This window comes from Hippopotamus amphibius, chromosome 3 (assembly GCF_030028045.1).
Source record: "Hippopotamus amphibius kiboko isolate mHipAmp2 chromosome 3, mHipAmp2.hap2, whole genome shotgun sequence".
Lineage (NCBI taxonomy): Eukaryota > Metazoa > Chordata > Mammalia > Artiodactyla > Hippopotamidae > Hippopotamus > Hippopotamus amphibius.
This window is the reverse complement of record NC_080188.1, coordinates 7,703,786-7,726,731: the sequence shown is the minus strand read 5'-3', so window position 1 is coordinate 7,726,731 and position 22,946 is coordinate 7,703,786. Positions and strand designations below refer to the sequence as shown.

The 22,946-nt window shown below is 37.8% G+C and overlaps 1 protein-coding gene across 3 annotated transcripts in view; it reads right to left on the bottom strand.

Annotated features, from left to right (window-relative positions):
• Nucleotides 1-22,946, bottom strand: part of RBPJ (recombination signal binding protein for immunoglobulin kappa J region) — a 104,484-nt gene that overhangs the window by 60,840 nt on the left and 20,698 nt on the right. The window contains exon 2 of one of the 3 annotated variants that reach the window (XM_057726564.1): nucleotides 5,364-5,546. The exons of the other annotated variants lie outside the window; for them this stretch is intronic. Coding sequence (XP_057582547.1) covers nucleotides 5,364-5,380 — 17 coding nt within the window. The 5' untranslated portion in view covers nucleotides 5,381-5,546. The remainder of the gene's footprint in view (nucleotides 1-5,363; nucleotides 5,547-22,946) is intronic. 3 annotated transcript variants of the gene reach the window in all.

Sequence of the window (22,946 nt, the reverse complement as noted above, 5' to 3'; positions counted from 1 at the left end):
TGCATGCGCCACCAGAAAGGACCCTGAGCAAAACGACTGGCCAGAGACAACCCGGAAACTAATCCCATCACCATAAAACCTGAGGCTGCGATCCACGAGCGACGAGGCAGAGCAGTCCTCCGGGGTTCCCTTACTCTCCTGCTCTCCGCCTGGTCACCCCTTCCCAATAAAGTCTCTTGCTCTGTCAGCACGTGTGTCTCCTCAGACAATTCATTTCTGAGTGTTAGACAAGAGCCCACTCTCAGGCCCTGCAACACTCTCAGTTCTGGGCCAACTAAACTAGAAGGTAGTTTAGTTTCTTTCTAAACTACACGTTAGGGACTTCCCTGGTGGTCCAGTGGCTAAGACTCTGCTCCCAACGCAGGTGGCCCTAGTTTGGTCTCTAGTCAGGGAACTAGATCCCATGTGCCACAACTAAGAGTTCACATGCCGCAACTAAAAAAAGATCCCACACGTGGCAACGAAGATCCCGTGTGCCACAACTAAGACCTGGCACAGTCAAATTGATAAATAAATATTAAAAAATAAATAAAAAGAATAAACTACACTTTAGGAAGAAAAGTCTTAGAAAGAAAAAAATGACAAACGGCTCTCATGTGTTATGAGAACCAAAGTAAAAGGAACACGGTTATGAAGAAAAAAATGCCGCAAGGTGACATGAAACTCTGCACTCACCATAGGATAAGCAGCATGAGGCAGAAAGTGATGACGTTGGAAGTAAACATGACTGAAATGATGAAAAGCCAAGCAATGCTACTGATAAGAGGAGAAAAGTTGGGACAGCCTGGAAGAAGACTAGGTGGGGGTGCGGGTGCTCAGGGAAACAGTAATAGAAGAAAGGGGTTTCAACTCTCATTCTCTGAACCCACAGGCTCTTGTTCCCTGCCTGTATCACTAGCAACAGTATGTTTTACACACTGATGCAAAGACAAGCCATCATGGTGAAAGTCATTAACCCATGGCGGGGGACGGGTGGTACGATTTCTTTACCTACCTTCTGTAATTTCAAAAGATAATTTCTAGGTTTAATATATCGTACCAAGGGACTTCCCTGGTGGCACAGTAGTTAAGAATCCACCTGCTAATGCAGGTGACATGGGTTCAATCCCTAGTCCAAGAAGATCCCACATGCTGCGGAGCAACTAAGCCCATTCACCACAACTACTGAGCCTGTGCTCTAAAGCCCATGAGCCACAACTATTGAGCCTGCGTGCTGCAATTACTGAAAAGCCCGCGAGCCTAGAACCTGCGCTCTGCAACAAGAGAAGCCACCACAATGAGAAGCCTGTGCACCACAACAGAGTAGCCCCCACTCGCCACAACTAGAGAAGGTCCATGTGCAGCAACGAAGACCCAACACAGCCATTAATCAGTTAACTTATATATATATATCTCGTATCCAATTCAGAGCAGGAACTATATACGTTTTTGACTTAATTCCCAAGAACTTGCAGAGAAAGATGAATTCTGCTTATCATCTTTTGGCCTCTTACTTTGGCAAAGATTTTATCCATTTTTTCAACTCCCAAGTGTAGAAAACTAATGTACAAATTCCATTGCTGTGAAACAATGTACCAGAAATCTTCATCCTCCTGTTGTTTTCTAGGGAGGAGGAAACTGTATTTCAAACACAATCTTAAAACATGAATACAATGATACTGTTCTACTCTGAAGCTTTATTTAAAAAAAAAAAAATATTCACCATAAACTCTGTGATCATCTTCAATAAATCTATAAAACAGGGACTTCCTAGGTGGCACAGTAGTTAAGAATCCATCTACCAACGCGGGTTGTTCCCCGCTCCAGGAAGATCCCACGTGCCATGGAGCAACTAAGCCAGTGCGCCACAACTATTGAGCCTGCGCTCTAGAGCCCATGAGCCCCAACTATTGAGCCCGTGCACCTAGAGCCCGTGCTCTGAAAGAGAAGCCTCTGCAACGAGGAGCCCGCGCACCACAATGAAGAGTAGCCCCCGCTCACCGCAACTAGAGAAAGCCCATGTGCAGCAACGAAGACCCAATGCAGCCAGTAAATAATAAATGAATAAATTTATTTAAAAAAAAATCTATAAAGCAAACATCTGCTGTTATGAGGACACTGAAATAGGGGCACTAACCCAAGAAAAATAAAATTTTAAATATTATCAAAATCCTCACAAAAACAGAAGCTCTAACATTTGACTACCTCAATTATTTGTGACCTATCTAATTTATGGTTAATTTTTTTCTCAACTTTAAACTTTTATATTCACCTTCTGGAGTAAAGCAATACCTGGTACATGAAAAAGTCCTAAGATATAAGGAATGGAAAAATGAAGTGGGTGGATTGTAGTACATATCAGATTTTTTGTACTTTTTAACTGCATGGGTTATCTTCATCAATGCAAAGAAAGTGTAAATTCCTCCGCAACTAGGAAATATTATAAATGTCTTACCTATGAGCCTTTCAGTATTTACCAGGCAAGCAGGGAAGAAAACACACATGCGTGTGTGTGCACACACCCACCCACGCAAGCAACACAACAAAAAACAAAAACAAGGTTTCATAGCTAATTAACTGTTCTCTACTGTCAGAGATAAAACTACTGAACCAATAATCCTGTTGTAGGTATCTAAATTCTTCTCTGGCTGAGGTTAGTTTGGCCGTATAGATTTATAAGACTGAGTTTCATACAGTTTCCCAGGAGATCATTACTAGAACTTAGGTCTGCAATACAGTACACATGTATACCCTTAAAACAAAAGTTTACCCAATTATATCATGTGATACATTTATGACATTTCTGATTCTGTTCTTTTCTGCTTCATTTAAATTGGCGGCGGGTGGGGGGGGGGCAGCAACTTATTAAATTGACTCCACAATGGGCTGCCACTGGCAGTGTGAAAACCACTGATATATGAGTTAACACCAGAGTGCATGCATGCCAAGGGGCATTTTACTAGATTACTCTATTTGATAAAATAGCCTTGGTTAGCACCACTCAAAAGCTGCTGCTATGATGTCCCCCTTCTCTCCCTACTCCTTAGATAGTCTCCTGTGATAAACTTCACTTTAAATGCAAAGGATGGTAGGGGGATCCTTGAAGATGATATAGAGAGTATGGCATACCATTAGAAGCCACAGACTGGAACCTATCCTAGTCACTTTTTCTCAGCAAGGAAAAATAATATAAAACTAATAACACGTCTAAGGGACATCTGTGACGGGAGGCATACACTTAGTGGAACTAAAACAATGCAATCAACATACACATAATTGTGCATATGTCCTGTTTATTTCAGCTTTTTAAAGAAATGAAACAAGTTTTTTTAAAAACATACTCTTTTCTACATTCACTGCACTGATTTTATTTTCTATTACAATACATGTCTTAATACCGATCATAACCCACTAAATCAAGTTCTTGACCCACAAATGAATGGGTTGAAACCTGCAATTTGAAAATCACAGCTTTAGAGAATGTACAAATCGACCTAGCAGGATAAGAGGACCATAGATAAATTACCAGTCTCTAGCAGCCACCTTCTTTCACTGATGAGAAAAAGCTCAAAGAACTGAAAACATTAGTCAGAGAGATTGTTTATTTAACTCTAGGAAGATCATAGAAGAAAGTATAAGATTCAGGAAAAGAAAAAATGTAACAGCATCACACCCCCCAAGAAAGAGGTTCCTGATCTGGCATTTAATAATCAACATCACTGTTAATCTAACACTGGCTTCTTGCATGCTAAATCCTGCACTAAATGTGTACATAATTTATTTATATATATGTGTATACACATAGGTATGTATATGTGTGTATATATACACAGATATACACACACATATATAATGCAATCTATAATTATGGTATTATTACTACATAAATATATTTTTTCCAGATCATTCTTACAACCTATCAAAACAAAAAAAGTAGTGCCAGATTTGAAACACAGGTCAGCTGGCCGCAGAATCTAAGCTCTTAACCATGAAGCTATAAATTCTTCCAAAGGAAAAGGAGTTCCCAACTCTGACTATGCATCAAGAATTCTCTGTGGCATTAAAACAGATGCCCAAGTGCCACCCTAAAAAGAGATTTTTTTTTTTAAGTTGAAGTGGCAAATATTATAAAGAAATATACTTTGTAAACAATGTATCAAATACCACCTCCAACCCATTATGTCAGAAAAGATCTTTTTGGAGAGTAAATACGGTTGTATTCAATACAAAATGCCTGGTTGAACTTCGTTAATAGGCAGCTGATTTCACCTTGAAACTTGATTCACTGTCACATTATAGACTAGAATTTAATATAAAGCAGTATTGTCTTAGGTTTAATAACTAAACTCCATTAATAATTTAACTGCTGATGTGTCAGAAGGATCTTAACATAAGGAGCCTAAATGATAAAAATTACAGGCTGCACCAATGTATTTCTATTACATTTATATATCCGTGATTTATCTTCCCAACATATTTTCCTTCATTACCTAAAAGATAAAGAATTTTGAATCCGATGTAACATTAATGAACTCAGCATTCTCCCTGGGCTGATTCACTTCCACTACCCTTAAAATAACATTTGATAGTAAGCAAATAATACAAAATTAGGAGGTTTCCAAGGTTTCAAATAATTAAGAAAGGGTTTTGACTACATCATTCAAATAAAATGTTATGAACATAAAAAACCTTAAAGACTTTTGATGGTTAAGTGGGTAATGTGAAGTCTAGAATTACCACTACTAGCAACCACAAGTAACAGTGGGGCTACATACCACAAACACATGAAAGATTAACTGCATACATATGGTGGTAAAGAGACAACAATTACACTATTAATAAAGAATCACTCATTTTCCTCTCAGTAAAAATTCTTTGTAAAAAACAAAAACAAGCACAAACTATAAATGGTCCAAGTAAAAATTATTTTGTGTGGTCAAATTAATATCCCAGCTGAAAAACTGTATCCAATTATTTCCTGTTCAGCCTATTATGAAATGACAGCACTGCAGAGAAACTAGTCTGTGATGTAAACCGCAAAGATAATTACAGACTAACACATGAATAATCCCTAAACTATTTCGTGAAAGAAACTACAGCCCGTTACTATGAAAATCTAGCAAAAATATCTACCCTAGTGTCTTCCATAACCACATCTCAACAAGCGCAAGCGCGCGGTGGGGGATGGGGGTGGGGGGAGTCACGCAACAAGCTTGTTATACATGGTTTTTTTTAAAACAAAAAATACTTTTACCATAAATCCATAACCACATCTGCAATCTAAATATTAAAATATCTTGAAATATGTGATAATTAAATATAAAACCATGAGTGTTCACTCTACCCATGACCCTGGGGGTCACTGGACGATTTCTAAAGCATACCTTTTAATCCACGCCATGGTACTTCAAGAACATGTTAAGGTAAGCCACAGGCTGGAACACTTCGATGCACCTCAAAACACCTCAGCCAGTGTATCTGTATCATTCTCCTTTCCTTTTGAGATCATAATGGTTCCGAAGAACTATAATGCTTCCATTTGAATGATAGTTTCATAATTTCAATGACTTAAAAACAAAAAAACAAAAAATAAGGACTTAAGTGTTGGTATGTTAAGCCTCTAGTGCATTGTGTTAACAGCTGCCACGACTAAGAAAAACAAAGCAGCTACTGCTACTACTACCTAACACTGTCATTTTTAATATGACCTTCATGTGAATGAGGAGGAGTTCTCTTTACCCCAACTGATTCTTCAGTTTTCTTCTCAAGGAATGAAAATAACCTAAAAGACGAGTCTGAACACTTGGTAGGTGCCAGGTTCACCTCTGACTGACCAACTATTCTCTCTCTGATCAGGGACCTGGAAATCACCTACACACCTGCATAAAAGGGAACTCATTAATAGACACAACGGGGATCCCTTCAAACAATGCCCCTTCTGGTGTTAGTATTACTGAATCATTTTAATTCCACGGAAGTTATCAAAGTATAAAAAGTTTCAGTTTCTAAAGCTTACTTCTATGAAGAGCACAGAAGATAAATGAACAGATCCATGGCTAACTATCAGGTTTCTGTGCTTCTCTGCGATTGCCTGGACAGGTAATCTAATTCCTCCTTCCTCCTCACCCCACTCCACCTTTCCGTTGTAAAAACATTAAAAACATATTGTTATTTAAATGATACAGTAAGAAGTCTATGTATCACATTTTAAATCTAAGAAATCACTGTACTTCTGCTTCAAGTTTAGCACTGTATAGTTACAAGAAAGAACGAATACTCCAGTGACACAAAGGAAGTAAAACTGATAAATTAGTAATACACATACATTTATGTCATAAAGCAATTAATATTACTTTAGGATGACTGATCAGGAAGCTTTTAATAAAAGCAAGTCATAAAAAGGGCTTCCAAGGAAAGAAAGTAGCTGGGAGAGGTTTGTTATACTCAGGGTTTGTGGAACAGCTTGTATAAAGGTTAATAAGACAAGGAATGGAAGATGACAGAGTTTCCCAGCTAGAGCTAAAAAGTACCTGCTAAGGAGAAAGAGAAAATTACTTCCTATTTGAAAGCATAGATTCAACTGATGAAACCTTTCAGATCCAATGTCAGAAAAACTACATATTCCTGAGATTTAGATTTATTACAAGTTGTAAGGAATGCAGATTACAACATGTAGGTCACTTTTTAGAAAGCTGGTAATGGTAACATAATTGAATATAGGAAAGAATTCTACCAGGGTAGGTGGGAAAATACTAATGAACAGAAACAAGGGCTCTGGTTCAATGAAATCCCTGCAGCCTCAGCCATCTTTTAAGCTCATCATTTCACCACTTTAGTGCAATCTGGGACCCTTCCCCCTCCCGCTTAAAACCTTTCAAAGGCTCTGTATATGTTACAACCTCCTGAAGGAAACCCACATTGTTTCCTACACTCTGTTCCTCCAAATAAACATATCCTACACTCAACTATCAGGTTAATGTTCCTGAAGTACAGTTCCTCCCTTGCACATAAAGAAGAATGTTAACCACTGCAAACAAGGCAGGATATAAACACATTAGATAGTAAAGAATAAAAGCCTAGGTCTGTAGCACTTACTCATTATCTCATTTAATTTTTCATAACCCTATTTTACAGAGGAGAGAAAAACTGACACTCTGTGGTCAACTGACTGACCCCAAGAAAACATGCAATATGAGAAAAGAATTAGGACTTAAATCTAGACCCTCTAGCTGGAATTTCAACACTTGTTCTACGCAATATTGTTGTAAAGTATCGTTGGAGGAAAGAGGTGGTACTGGGGTTACCATCTGCTGACAATATGCCAAGAACCATGCTAGGAACTTACTGGTATTTTATTTCATCCTGAGTTACCACTCATAACACTAACCAATTGCCTCCTTTTACAGGTGAGGAGATTGAGGCTCACGGAGATTTCAGCACTAATCTGTTCAACACAATGCATTGGAAGACTGAAAGCAGTCGGTCTGCTATTCCCTCCCATATGCCCAACTCTAAAACTCACACTCATGTTGCTATGCCAGTCTATCTCCCAGAAGCAATCAGAAAAAATCAAGTCCAAACTTAAGTTTTATTTTTCAACCTGGCTGATATAGGAATAATCTAATTTTATAAATGCTTCTCACTCAAAATGTAGTCAGTGTATATAAACAGATTTTTTAGCTATGGTTTACCAAGAGACTACATGCACATTCACTAACGCCACTAAGAAGGATTAGAATCATATTTAATAACTCAAATCAGAAAGTTCATCTGATTCCTACAAATGAGATTCAGTTTTTCATGAAGTTATGCACTTGAAGATCTTTTAAAGTGGACTTCTAAACGATGGTAGTTATCCACATAAATTTTAGTTGACAAAACAAAAATAAGCATAAAAGTTACTTTCCTTAAGAGGGTGCACTACCATATTTCCCCATGGACTGCCACCAGTCTTAGCCTCATGGGAAGCAAACCATTTATTAGCTGAGGGAGGTGAGACCATTCAGTCAGATTATCAGTAATTTAAAAAAGAGCGTGCGTGCCCAGATGGTTAGCTCTCTACAATGCTCCAAAAACATGATTAAACTAAGACTAACAAAAAATTCCTCAAATTAAGAACAGGAAACTCCTAAGCAACCTCAAATCTGAATAGAAACCAGCACTCACACTGCATTTCAAAACTAACTGCAGAAGATATCAACAGAACTACTACACCAATGTTTTAGGTAACAAGTTAGATGACTCAAAGAAACCGGTTTTTAAATTGCTGAAACAAAATTGTGCAGAATTACCATATTTAAGGGTTCAAAACTATTACAGAAAGAAATTAGTCAATTAAAAAAATCTTCATCAATAACAGCATAACTCTTCTGTAAAATTCATTTTACAAGCACTGACATCCAAAAGAGTGGAACAGAATTGTCCATCAGAAATTCTGATGCCCAACTACATACCTTTTAATTGCCAAACTAATGTGTATTAAAACCCTATGCAGGGCTTCCCTGGTGGCACAGTGGGTAAGAATCCGCCTGCCAATGCAGGCGACACGGGTTCGATCCCTGGTCCGGGAAGAACCTATATGCCGCAGAGCAACTAAGCTCATGTACCACAACTAGGGCGCCTGTGCACTCTAGAGCCCGTGAGCCACAACTACTGAGCCTACGTGCCATGACTACTGAAGCCCATGCACCTAGAGCCCATGCTCCACAACAAGAGAAGCCACTGCAATAAGAAGCCCACACACCACAACGAAGAGTAGCCCCCACTCTGTAACTACAGAAAGCCCATGCGAAGCAACAAAGACCCAGTGCAGCCAATAAATACAATAAACAAAATTTAAAAAAATAAAAACAAAACCAAAACACCCTATGCAACTGTCTACAAATATTTCACTTCTTTTGGAAGGGACAGAAATACATTCTCACGTCAGTTGTTACGGCCTCCTTCACTATGCGGTGTCCAAAGGCGATAGCTTTCATCTTTCATCTCTGCAAAGCTATTATCTAACCGCCAAAGCCTAGAACACAACTGGCACTAATGACTTAGGTATGTGAAAATGTTATACATCCCATCCAGGACTCACGATTGACAGCTAAATATAGAACATTCCTGATGGAGGGCTTGTCTTATGTGCTCTAGAATATATTAGGCACACAAATATTTGAGTAATTTGAAGAAATTATTTAGAAATGGCTTAAACATGCTGCAATAATAATATCGAAGATAACAGAAACTTTGAAAGAAGATAATTTAACATGGACACTACTCTGACCACTGATTTTTGTTTGTTTTGTTTTCAACTACTGAAGCTATAATACACAATGATCATAAAGGTATAAGAGGAGCACTACTGCTAAAGCATAAGCTTCAGCAAAGTAATTAGAAACAAATGCCAATAACTTCAAACTTCCATGCTTTTATAAACAAGCTCACATCGTGCCCTGGAGTGATAATAATGAGGCTCACTGCGATGGTACCAAGTAAGGACTGGGAGTGCCCAGTAACAGGGAAACAGTTAGATCAAGGCACATCCATACGATGGAAATAAGTCAGTAATGTTGAGATTTACAACATGGTAATATTCTAATTATATACACGGTTAGTTAACTATATATAGTGTTGGGACTTCCTTGGTGGTCCAGTGGTTAAGACTCCACGCTCCCCATGCATGGGGGCCGGGTTTGATCCCTGGTCAGGGAACTAGATCCCACATGCTGCAACTAAGAGCCCACAGGCCACAACTAAAAGATACCGCATGCTGCAACTAAGACCTAGCACAGCCGAATAAATAAATAAATAGCGTTTTCTCACGTTACATGTTGTGTGTCTGTGCATTTGTATATGTGTATATATTGAATAAATACAGAAAATTAGTATATTTATAAATATAAATATGTAAGTTCCATGAGATCAAGAACCATTTCAGATGTATCATCAGCATTTATCAGTGACTTCACACAGGTGGCAATAAAGCTTGATGGTTAGAAGAATGGGCCTGGGTTTGAATTCCAGATCCACAACTTACAAGCTATATAACTTTGAGCAAGTTAATTAATCACTAGGTACCTTAGTTTCTCCTTTTGAAAAACTGAGATAAAAATAATATTCATGTAATAGGAGAAAAAAATGATCTAATATATGTCAATTGCTTAGAACAGTATCTGGCACTTAGTGATAATCCAATGAATTGGGGGGGGGGGGTGAACGGAGGAGAAACAGTGGATTCTCAAATACCTAAGTAAATGAACAGACATTATTTTTAAAACACACATAGAAATGTTAGTAAGCACATGCAAACATTAAACAGGGTTTTTCAAACTTTGCTAACAGCAACCAAAAGTAGGTTTTTACATAATAGCCACATACACATTCAGGTAGATAAAATCCATTCCATTTTATATCATGAATTTACTTAAATGCTGGTTGTAACGCAATAAATGGATTTTTACAATTAGTGAATCACTTTCTCAATGACGGACTCACAAATAATTTCTCCTTTATTTATATCCTTCAACTTTATTTTTCTTAACAAAGAGCAAGAAGAATTAACTATTATATCAAGAATCTAAGGTCAGAAAATACTCCAGACTGGGGGGGGGGGGGGGGATAAATTAGGAGTCTGAGATTAACATATTCACACTACTATATATACAACAGATAACCAACAAGGACCTACTGTACACAGGGAACTTTACTCAATATTCTGTCATAACCTAAATGGGAAAAGAATCTGAAAAAGAATAGATGTATAACTGAGTCACTTTGCTGTACACCTGAAACTAACACAACATTGTAAATCAACTATACTCCAATATAAAATAAAAATTTTTTAAAAATACACCAGAAAAGGCTTTAATCTGTCATGCACTTTTAATTTTTATAGTCTTCCAAACTTTATTATTCACTCAAACCACCACAAATCTCAACAGAAAACTTTAAAAGATCATCGAAAGGTGATACGGAAATTTGCCTGCTTTAAAAATATACCTAGGTGGACTTACTCTTGAAGAAATTAAGTTTTGATGAGGGAAGAACACAACAGTAAGAGGCATGAAAGAAAAAAGCTTGCTGGGTTTGGTTTAATTGGATAACTGCAACTGTGTCCTCCCTGACCCAGTCCCTGGTCTCCTCCCAGTCATATAAACACAGCATATGTTTTAGCCACACTGGAAGTTTTTTCGTTTCTCAGAAGACACCATGGTGTTTCAGATCTCTCGACCTTCACCCCACCCTTCTATGCTCACAAACTGCAGGAGCAGTGGGTAAAACAGAATTTAATGGCACATGATATTATTTAGAAGGATAATATAATAATAAAGGAGGGAAAAAATGAAATAGGTGAGACTAGGAATGAAAAGCAAAATTTTTTAATGTTTTCAGTGCCTACAATAGATATTACATATTACATGCTGAGCTGTTAGTGTGTTTACATAAATTCTCACAGGCTTAGTATATATAAGAAATTTTTAAGAAAGATACTAAATATTGAATTGATAAAGCAACATTTTCCTACAAATGTTTTAATTTAATGTTCAAGAAATACTTGTATTTAAGTTTAAAATTTTTCACACTCATGTTTATTTCAAATATGTGGATGATGATCCAATCTGTGGCTCTAGTTCATCCCTTCAAGTATTCTCCTTTCTCTTGACAAATTCATTAGTTCAACAAATATTTGAACATCTACAATGTTTCAGCCCTTTTTTAAGTACTGAGGATACCTCAGTGTATAAAACAGACCAAAATCCTTGGCAGGACAGTTTGTGGTGTAATTAGAATGTCAGATAGTGGTAAATGCTACTGAGAGAAATAGAGAAGGAAAGGATAAGGAAGACAGGGAGTAGGTAAAATTTTAAATAAGCCCTCAATGAGGTAATATTTGAGCAAAGATCTGAAGGAGATGACGAAAGAAGGAAGATTTCACGCAAAGGGAATAAACAGCAGGTCCAAGAGCCCTAAAGCAGGAGTGTTTCACCAAGGAACAGAGACTACAGGAGAAGGTTATTAGGAGACAAGAGGTTAAGTGAGTTTGTGTGAGTACAGTGGGGGGGTGTGTGTGCATTTTCTAGGGACACCACAGATCAGGAAGGTCTTTTGAGCTTTTAACTACAAATTTTGAGTCAAGCAAGATCAAGATCTAAGCAGAGGAAGATGAGCATGGATTTAGCTGCCAAGCAGAGAGAGAGAAAAGGCACAGGGGAAGCGGCAGCAGAGACTAGTTAGGAGGCTGTGCTGACTCTGCAGGTTAAAGATGACAAAGCTTCATACAGGGTGGAAGCAGTGGGAAGGGTCACAGGTGATGAAACTATGGACATATTTTAAAGACAAAACTTACAACAACTGATGACACCATGGACTGTGGAGCTGAAGAAAAAAGAGGACGAGAACCGTGACTTCAAGGTTTCTAACCTAAGCAACTCAAAGGATAAAGTTATTCAATGAGATGGGGAAAACTTAAGGAGAAGATTTGGGGTGGGGTTGGTTCATGTCTTTAATTTTGGATCTATATGAGATTGTGATTCTTCACCAAACTTATTCTGATGTATGTAACCTATTATATGCTATACACCATAAACTTATAAAATGCTGTATGTCAATTATATCTCTATAACACTGGAAGAAAAATTACATTAGGAAAAGGCGGGTTTTAGTAGTTCGGTTTGGATATAATAAATTCGATATGCTCAGATATTCTAATAGAGTTTATTACAGTTTATCAGAACTTTCTGCAAAGAGTAGGGAGATATGACCACTTAAGTTAGTGTATTCAGTTCTTGCTTGTAGTTGGAACTTTTTAAAAATAAGATAAGTATATGATTTATTAAACGAGCGTCCTAATAATCTTAGTATTTTAATCATGCACCCTCTGCCATCTGTATCTGTTGGTGCTGAATAAACGATACTGTGGTAACAATATTTAAGAAAATCTCTAACTACAGGAATTAAGGGAAACAGTCCATATTCAAACACCATAGAAGTAAAATAATAAAGGCAATCTCAACTAAGGACAGGAACCTATTATCTGATGCTCTCCAATCACCAAAATGCTTCTCAGTCTTAAGACCATAAATAGAAACAATGAATTTAACAGACAACACATATGTGCTTTCCACATGTTAAGCATCTCATGTAAATTACCAGCTACCTTCTATTTGCTTATCTTTTACCATGAGGCTGAAAGACATTAATAAAGCTAAAGAACTGTCCTATAACTTTAGCAATCCTGTAAAGAACTAATTTCAAAGTCTCTAAGGACTTCTTTTGATCTGTTGCTTAAATTTTCCATCACTATGTTTCGTCTATATTTTGTATTCTCTTCACGCTTTTCAATTTTCCAATGCCAAATGTTATGAAAGTTTGATGCACAGCAATTTGTTTGGGTATACGTTTTAACAGGAAAGGAACACGCAGGAAAATCATATATTAAAGAGTTTCAAAATGTAACTCATGTTCCTGAGATGGAATTGTGTTGAAAAGTATTAACATAAGTCAACAGTTTCAGGCTGTGGGCCTAGAACTACAATTCAGCTAAACAGAAATGAACTGCAGAGAACGTGGAAAGTGAGTATGTGTTTTCTAGGGAGTAATGAGTAAAAAGAGAAAGGAACCTCTCTGATATATTCATTCTCACCTCATTGCTCTCATTTTAACATCAATTAGAAAATTATTGAACTTCCCTGGTGGCGCAGTGGTTAAGAATCCGCCTGCCAATGCAGGGGACACGGGTTCGATACCTGGGCCAGGAAGATCCCACACGACGTGGAGAAGCTAAGCCCATGTGCCACAACTACTGAGCCTGCACTCCAGAGCCCGTGAGCCACAACTACTGAGCCAACATGCCAAAACTACTAAAGCCCACGCGCCTGGAGCCCATGCTCCACAACAAGAGAAGCCACTGCAATGAGAAGCCCTCACACCACAATGAAGAATAGCCCCCGCTCTCCACAACTAGAGAAAGCCTATGCACAGCAATGAAGACCCAACACAGCCAATAAATAAATTTATTCTTAACAAAAGAAAATCACTGCCACAAAGTATCAAGATTTTAGAGACACTTTCACAATCACCAGGTAACAGTTCCTTGACAACAACTCATCCCTATTTTATAGGATACCCTTATCACTTAACTTATTTCATCAGATGCTGGGGTTGTTTTATCTCACCTATCTAATAGTTCAAACTCTTCAAGCAGTTCTTCAGTCAACCAGACTAGAACATGTATTACAACACTGTCTCTGTTTTGGGCACTTCGAAGTGTACGTAATTTTGTACATTTTACTTACTCCTCACAATAATCCAATGATAATATTTAAAACCTCAAGTCTTGTAAGTCTGGTTAACTTTAGACTATACCTTTGACCATTGTGGTATCTACCACTAGTAGGATAAGCATTTTAGGTCATTTTTCCAATAGCCATAGTATATTTGAGTTCTACAAAGTACTGATATGATCTTCTATAATCATCCTTGTGGCAGTAAACACTATTTTCCAACAGTGGGTCTCTACGAGAGTATAGTGGTTTGCACAGTTTTATCAAACTCAATGTTACTACACGCAATCTCCAATAACAAACAAAAAACCCAAGATTCCCCTCCCCCCACCAAAAAAAAAAACCCCCACAAAACAAACAAAAAACTCAAACAAACACAACTGTCCACCAGGAAATGGGCTGATTTTTAAAATGTGGTACAGGACTTCCCTGGTGGCACAGTGGTTAAGAATCTGCCTGCCAATGCAGGGGACACAGGTTCAATCCCTGGTCTGGGAAGATCCCACATGCCGTGGAGCAACAAAGCCTGTGCTCTAGAGCCCGTGAGCCACAACTACTGAGCCTGTGTGCCACAACTTGTGAAGCCTGCACACCTAGAGCTGGTGCTCGGCAACAAGAGAAGCCACCGCAATGAGAAGCCTGCACATTGCAATGAAGAATAGCCCCCACTCACCACAACTAGAGAAAGCCCACGTGCAACAATGAAGACCCAACACAGCCAATAAATAAATAAAATGTGGTACATGCACACAATGGAATACTATTCTACCTTAAAAAGGTAAGAAATTCTGATATATGCTACAACACGGATGAACCTTGAAGACATTATGCTATTGGAAATATTAAGCCAGTCACAAAAAGACAATACTGTAGCATGACTCCACTCATGAGGTACCTAGAACAAATTCATAGAGATAGAACAGAAAGTAGAATGGTGGTTACCAAGGGCTCAGGGTAAGGGGGAACAGAGTTAGAGTTTAATGAATTCAGAGTTTCAGGTTAGGAAGATGGAAAAAGTTCTGGAGATGGTTGGTGGTGACAGCTGTACAACATGAATGCACCTAATACCACTGAACCAAACAGTTAAAAATGGTTAAAATCATAAATCTTATGCTACATATGTTTTGCTACAATAAAAAAAAAACTCAACACACCTCATGGAAATATTTCAGTACTGTATAGTAAATTATCTTCTTCCTTATATTTTAATAAATAATCCCTTATTTTATCCCAAACCTATTTCTCATTTTATTTTTGTTTTTATAAATAGTGCCACCTACCCACTCAGCCACAATATTCAATCTTCTCCGTTTTCATTCTAAGCCACCAATCTTACAAACTGGTTTTAACTCCGTACCACTGCTTGAATCTGATTCTTTAATTTCCAATGTCACGGCCTTCACTCAGCATATCATTATGTAACAGTCTCATAGCCAATTTCCCATCTCAAAAACCTAGCCTTCACAGCTAACTGCTTTTGAAATAAAGATCATGTGTAAAGCCTTTCCAAAGGCCCCCATTGTCCATTCAAGTTTAAAGTTCTGAGCAACACAATAAAAACTTTGCTATCTGATCCAACCTACCTTTCTAGACTAGTCCATAAGCCCCTCTTGCTTCCTATACTCTACACATCAGATTCTTTACTCCCTTTTGCCTCATCATATTTACTAGGCTGTGTCCCTCCATGCTTTTTCCCACACTTCTCCATCTGTACAGAAGTCCCTTCTTAATTCCTGTTGAAATCCATTCATCAACTCACACACTGCTATATATACGGGTGTGCGTTAATATAAGGTTCTGGAGCTGGCAGTATCTATCAAAACTACAAATGTACATATCCCTGCAACCAGCATTTCCACTTCTAAGTGTATGTCCTACAAAAACACTCATGGATATGTGGCTACTATAGTACTGTTCCTTGAAAGAGAAATACAGGTAGTTGTATGCCAAATGCAAACTGGCTAAATAAGTTCTGTTACATGTGTATTACAGGTACGGAACACTACACAGATTGCTGTTGTTGTTGTTGTTTTGGGGGGCTGTGCCACGTGGCTTTGTAGGATCTTCGTTCCCCAACCAGGGATGGAACACGTGCCCACAGCAGTGAAAGCACTGACCACCAGGGAATTCCCAAGAAAAGTAATGCTAAATATATGCTAAGAACTCAAGAACTATTAACTTTTTAAAGTAAACATAATATCTAATACACAAATCCAATAATATGAGCCCATCTGCCCTCTAGAAAACCCAAACTATACTTACATACTTTTACATGCATTTAAGTACATGGAAAATTGTCTGGAAGAACGTATCTCAAAGTTTTAAAACTGGATACCTCTGGGGGAGGGAGTAGAACTTGGGGCTTCTAAACTATCCTAATAATGATACAAGAATATATTCCTGTATTAGAAAAATGGTACAAATCAACTGCTTTGCAAGGCAGAAATAGAGACACAAATGTAGAGAACAAACATACAGACACCAAGTGGGGAGAGCGGGGAGGGTTGGGGGGGAATGAATTGGGAGATTGGGATTGCCATATATACATTACCAATAAGAAAAAAAATCAAATTGTACACTTTAAATACACGCAGTTTATTGTATGTCAATTGTATCTCAATAAAAGTTCTTAAAAAAATAAACAAATATATAATTGTATTAAAACAAAAAGAATATATTCCTGTATTAAGTGTGTAACATTTCAAACAAGGAGGAAGAACCTACACAGACAATCTCTCTCACTTTCAATTTATTTCGCCTGATCTAGCTCCTACTCTATTTATCCAATGATACAGAACTTAACTGAATGGCAGTGGCTACACAGAGCAGAAGCACAAGCAGCCTATCCTGGCACAGGTTTATCTTGGCCCAGGCTCCCTAATGACATTCACAGCTGCCAACGACACACTCCTCAGGTCCAGCTCTAGCAGAGTTGAGAAAACAGCCACATTCTCTCTCAGCCACTACTGAGGCTTACCCTTCTACTGATTTTGTTTTCTTCCTTTTAAAGGAATGTTTACAAACACTGGGCACTTGTGGTTTTTTAATTAATTCATCTGTCTCCTACAAGAACCACATTCTGAATGGGAGGAACGGAGGACAGAGAGTACTCAGGTATTCCTAAACAAAATCTCTTGCCTCCAGATTTCCAGAACTCATCTTCCTCTAGCATGATGTAAAAGTTTAAGGGGAATTCCCTGGTGGTCCAGTGGTTAGGACTTGGTGCTTTCACTGCAGAGGGCCCAGGTTTGATCCCTGGTCAGGGAACTAGATCCCACCATGCATGCTACAACTAAAGAGCCCACCTGCTGCAACTAAGAGCTGCTGCACCCAAATAAATAAATAAATAAATAAATAAATAAATAAATATTTTTAAATAAATCTTAAAAAAAGGAAAGAAATGACTCCTAAATAGAATGTCAAAAATAGTTCAGTGCATGATACTTAGAATAAAAATGCCAATAGGCAATATCAAGTCAAATAAGAAGGATTATAAGTTTTTATTGGAATTTTTTAAATTAATTTATCTATTGGCTGCATTGGGTCTTTGTTGCTGTGCACGGCCTTTCTCTAGTTGCGGCGAGCTGGGGCTACTCTTCTTTGCGGTGCACGGGCTTCTTATTGAGATGGCTTCTCTTATTGCTGAGCACAGGCTCTAGGAGTGTGGGCTTCAGTAGTTGTGGCACACGGGCTCAAAAGTTGTGGCTCGAGGGCTCTAGAGCACAGGCTGAGTAGTTGTGACTCACAGGCTTAGTTGCTCCACGGCATGTGGGATTTTCCCGGACCAGGGATTGAACCTGTGTCCGCTGCACTGGCAGGCAGATTCTTAACCACAGTGTTACCAGGGAAGTCCCAATGAGAAGTTTTAAATGGAGTTCCAGTTCAACTTATTTGGTTAAATGAAACCTTTGAGCTGGAAGACAGAATATAAACCTCAAAAAACACTACACGTCACAGGCAAAAGCAGTATAAAATTTTTAATGGCTTTTAAACAGAGTTCATCTCCTGTACAATCTAAGGGAAAAAAACCTGTTTCTATCCCCTTTACATCACATGAGCCTGAATACAATTACAGCTTCTGCATTTTCTGATTATTTTACCAGTTTCCTATGTAAAACTCTGCCCAAAAAATGAAAATACAAATCTCATTTACCACACTCTGTGTCTGTTTTCCTTGTGACCTACATTGAAGAGTAAAAACAAAATCCTGCCTTCTTGTATTTTATATTAAATAAAATTAATAAGGATCTAAAAATTACTTGAAAAATGTTAAACTTGCTGAAAATATTCCTTGATAGTGATATATGTTATGTCATGCTCTGAAGAGTATTATGAATTATAAATGACAACTGCAAATAAGAGCTAACACTTACTATTAATAAATTCAGTGTGTAAAAAAAATTGTCAGGTATTATCTCCTTTATTTACTACCAAACTCTACAGGCAGGTACGATAATTAGTTCCATTTTACAGATACAGAAATTGAGGCTTAAATAAGTCAAGTAGGGGCTTCCTAGGTGGCGCAGTGGTTAAGAATCCGCCTGCCAATTCAGAGGTCACGGGTTCAATCCCAGCTCCAGGAAGATCCCACATGCCGCGGAGCAACTAAGCCCGTGTGCCCAAAAAAAAAAAAAAAAAATAAGTCAAGTAACTTGCAAAAAGTGACATTTAACTGATAGAGCCAGAATTCAAAGCCTGGTCTTCCTGATTCCAAAATTAATACAGTTGATCCTTGAACAACACAATTTGAACTATGCAGGTCCATTTACACACGGATTTTTTTTTTTTCTTCAGTAAATACATACTATAGTACCACGCGATCCATGGTTGGGTGAATCCGAGGATGTGGAACTATGGGTACAGGGGGCCGACTGTAAAGTTATATGGGGATTTCCCACTGCCCAGGTGTCCGGTGCCCCTGACCCATAAGGTGTTCAAGGGTCAGCCCTTGACCCTACGCATTTAACAAATCAAAACAAGTATAAAGTCTGTTCTGTTACAACGTATGTTTCTTTGCTGTAAATTACTTCTTAGACAACTAGAAATGGGACTGATGCTAGTGTAAAAGAAGTCATGTTGCTTCATACACTATTTTTCTTAGCATATTAATGTTTTGAGGCAAATGGGGAAAGCTTTTCCACAAATAAAAAGCTCAGTAACAGATGAATATTTTAAGGGAAAAGCCCTGAAAATCTACAAACATGCTTTTCTTTCTTACAAGTAGTAGTTGGTTTAGTGGCTTCAGGAATGGCTACTCTTTCAGCTAGCTGGGTTAACCTATTTCACAAAGCTGCCTGTGCAGATGAAGAAGCTGCAAAAAAAAAAAAAAGTTCCCCCTGTATTAAAACAATGGATTAATGAAGAAGGCTACAAATAGGATTAGATTTTTAATCTTAATAAAAATAGTCTCTTAGAAGCAATGCCCTTCCAGGACCTACAACTAGAAGAGACTGAATCAAAAGGTCAAGATTCCGAAGATTGATGGTAATAAAAACTCTAGAGTCCTTTGTTTCTTATAGGATTGCTGTTGCTTTTAGTATCCAAGATCAGAGTTTCATGGAATTTCACTAGTCTGTCCTAACTCTTTTTTCCCCATAAGCCTTATTATTTTCATTGCACAATTTTGCAAATCTCAAATTTTGTCAAGCTACATAGTCATCCCTCAGTATTTGCAGGTGATTGGTTCCAGGACCCCCTAGGATACCAAAATCTGCAGATGTCCAAGTATCTTATATAAAATCACACAGTATTTACATACAACCTATGCACATCTTCCCATATACTTTAAATCATCTCTAGATTACTTATAATACTTAATACAATGTAAATGTTTCATAAATACTATGTAAATAGTTGCCAGCAAGTGGCAAATTCAAATTGTGCTTTTTGGAACTTTCTGGATTTTTTTCTCCCCAAATATTCTTGAACCACAGTTGGTTGACTTCTCAGATACAGAATCTGCGGATACAAAAGGCCAACTGTATATGGCATCATGGCAGAAACTCTTGTGTGCATTAGACAAAGCAATCCCTATGAACCTTTAGTACATGGATGTACTAAAATGCCATGGATAGTTTTTTGTTTGGTTTTGGTTTTGAAAAGATGTGAGGTTAACTCCAATGCTACAGAGAAAATAATAAATGTGTGTTAAAATTGCTTCCATTAGGACAAAAATGAAGTAGTAGTGATTAATGCTACTTTGATGATCTGTTGTTGATCTTTACACAAAGATCAATGTCAACTAATCGTGACCCCCAAATTAGACATGAGACACACACACATACACACCCCAAAGCAGCCCTTAATACACTTCCTCTCTTAACAACTAGAGAAGATGATCCCATGAGAATGATTCTACTTAATAATCTATTACATAAACTAAGGCAATGGCGCCTACCCAGCATGCATGGATTTCTGAATTTATAAATATAGCATCAAAACAGAAAGCTCATATAGAAAGATAAACACAGTTTGTATAGAAAACAGGCCATATAAAGCAGATATTTTGATACACAGTTGCCCAGAAATAACTGTTTATAACATAAAGCATTCTCAGAAAACAATCACTTAAGTGACGCCTGGAGACCTAAGTATGTGTTTAAATGTAGATTCAGGTTCTGGTACTAACTCCAACACAGAAAGGGGACTTCTCACACCAACAAGCAGCTCCCTGGACACTAGAAAGGTGTCCTACAATTCAACTCAATTCTGACACTATCTACCTGGAGATAGGTTCCAATGACCTCCACCTTGGGTTTCAGAAGCCAGTCTCAAGACCAGGTTATTACCTGTGTTTCTGACCAACCAGCTATATAGACCAGAGATGCCCATGACCCTCTCCTTGGGTTCGATTAATCTGCTAAAGTGGCTCACACTTACTACATTAATGGTTTATTATAAAAAGATAACTCAGGAATAGCCAACTGGAAGATATGCAAAGGGCAAGCTATGGGGAAACGTCCAAAGCTACCTCATTAACATAACAAAAGACACCTTTATTACTTAGCAAATTCCATGGGTTTTAGGAGCTGTGAGCCAGGAACCGTGGACAAGACCAAATATGTATGAGAAGTCTATTTCTGGTCATCTGATGACCAGATTTATAAATCATAACATCACAGTGGCTGAAAATTTGCTTCTTCTTCCCATTAGTTTAATATTATGCCTCCCTATTTCCCTGTTTCTATCTAAATGGTCTCAGTATTATGTTCCTCATATGTCAGAGATTACATACTAATCTGTAAAATATTACCACATTTATTGTTTAAATCAACAAGGCTGGGAGAGAGGTTTTGCATTTTTAATAGAATAAAGCAAGAAAATACCAAGTTTTTTGAATTACTTAATTTTGAATTACTTAAATGTGTAAAACACTTTCATTTACTCCAGGAAAGTTTCATTCATTTATTAATTACCTTTGGATTGAGCAAATAAATTAGTTCATGTTCCCTAAGTATCATCAATTTAGAGTGAAAGTTATTCAAAATCACATTTTTTGCCTAACTTTTTTTTTTTGGTTGCTCTGGGTCTTAGTTGCAGCTCACTGGCTCCTTGGTTGTGACATGTGAACTCTTAGTTGCAGCATACATGTGGGATCTAGTTCCCTGACCAGGGATCGAACCTGGGTCCTCTGCGTTAGGAGCATGGACTCTTAACCACTGCGCCAGCAGGGAAGTCCCTGCCTGACAGTTTTTGATTCATCACCAGGCAAAATCCAGAAGCTGTGCAAGCAAATTATTCCTCTGCATACATCCTCATCTCCCCATCCCACACCCAAAACCTGTTTCCCATAGTAAATGATGGCGACCCTGTAATTATCGCTGCTCAGACCAGAACATGAGGTTAGCCTTGATTCTTGTCTTTGCATACCATATCTCATCTAGGCACACTTTGCCTCAGGGTCTTTACATTTGCTGTTCCTTCTTGCTGGAATGTTCTGTCCCCACATACAACATGCCTCACATTCTCACCTTAACCCTATGGTCCTTTGCTCAAGTGTTACCATCTCAGCAACCTTCCAAGAACACTTTATCTTGTTGCAACCTCTTCTTGATACTCCCTATCCTATTCCAACACTATTTCTCTTCTAAAGCCCTATCTCAATAAATATTTTACTTATTTGGTTTCTGTCTGTCCCTCTCACTAAAATGCAACCTCTATGGCAGATAGATATATATATATATATATTTTTTTTTTTTTTTGGTCTGTTTTGTCCACTGGCATATCCTAAGGATGTCTGGGACAGTTGGCACTCGAAAACCTTTGAATACATCGCTAGGGCTCAGTCTATGTTAGATGATCCCAACCTGAGGGAATAAGAGATGTTCCACAATATGAAGGGTTGATAATGGTGTCCTCAACGACTGATCTGTTTCAGCACATCACAAAAATTACCTAGTTTAATGACCTAAGCCCTCAGAATACAGGTGAGAGACTTAAGATAATTTCTATAACAAAAGAGGTATTGGAGATAATAATAATAATTTAAGCACACTAAATAAAAAAATGGCAGAAGGGTACCTCTTCCTCCTAGTATTCCCTCTTTACCAAGTAAAAACAATGATTAATCAGATATAACAAAACAGTGAAAAAAAAGAAATCACCAAGATAACTTTTTAAAATATAGATTTACATATATTATCAACAGTAACTTCACTGTATATATAAATTTTGCCCCAAAATATTAGCAAATGACAA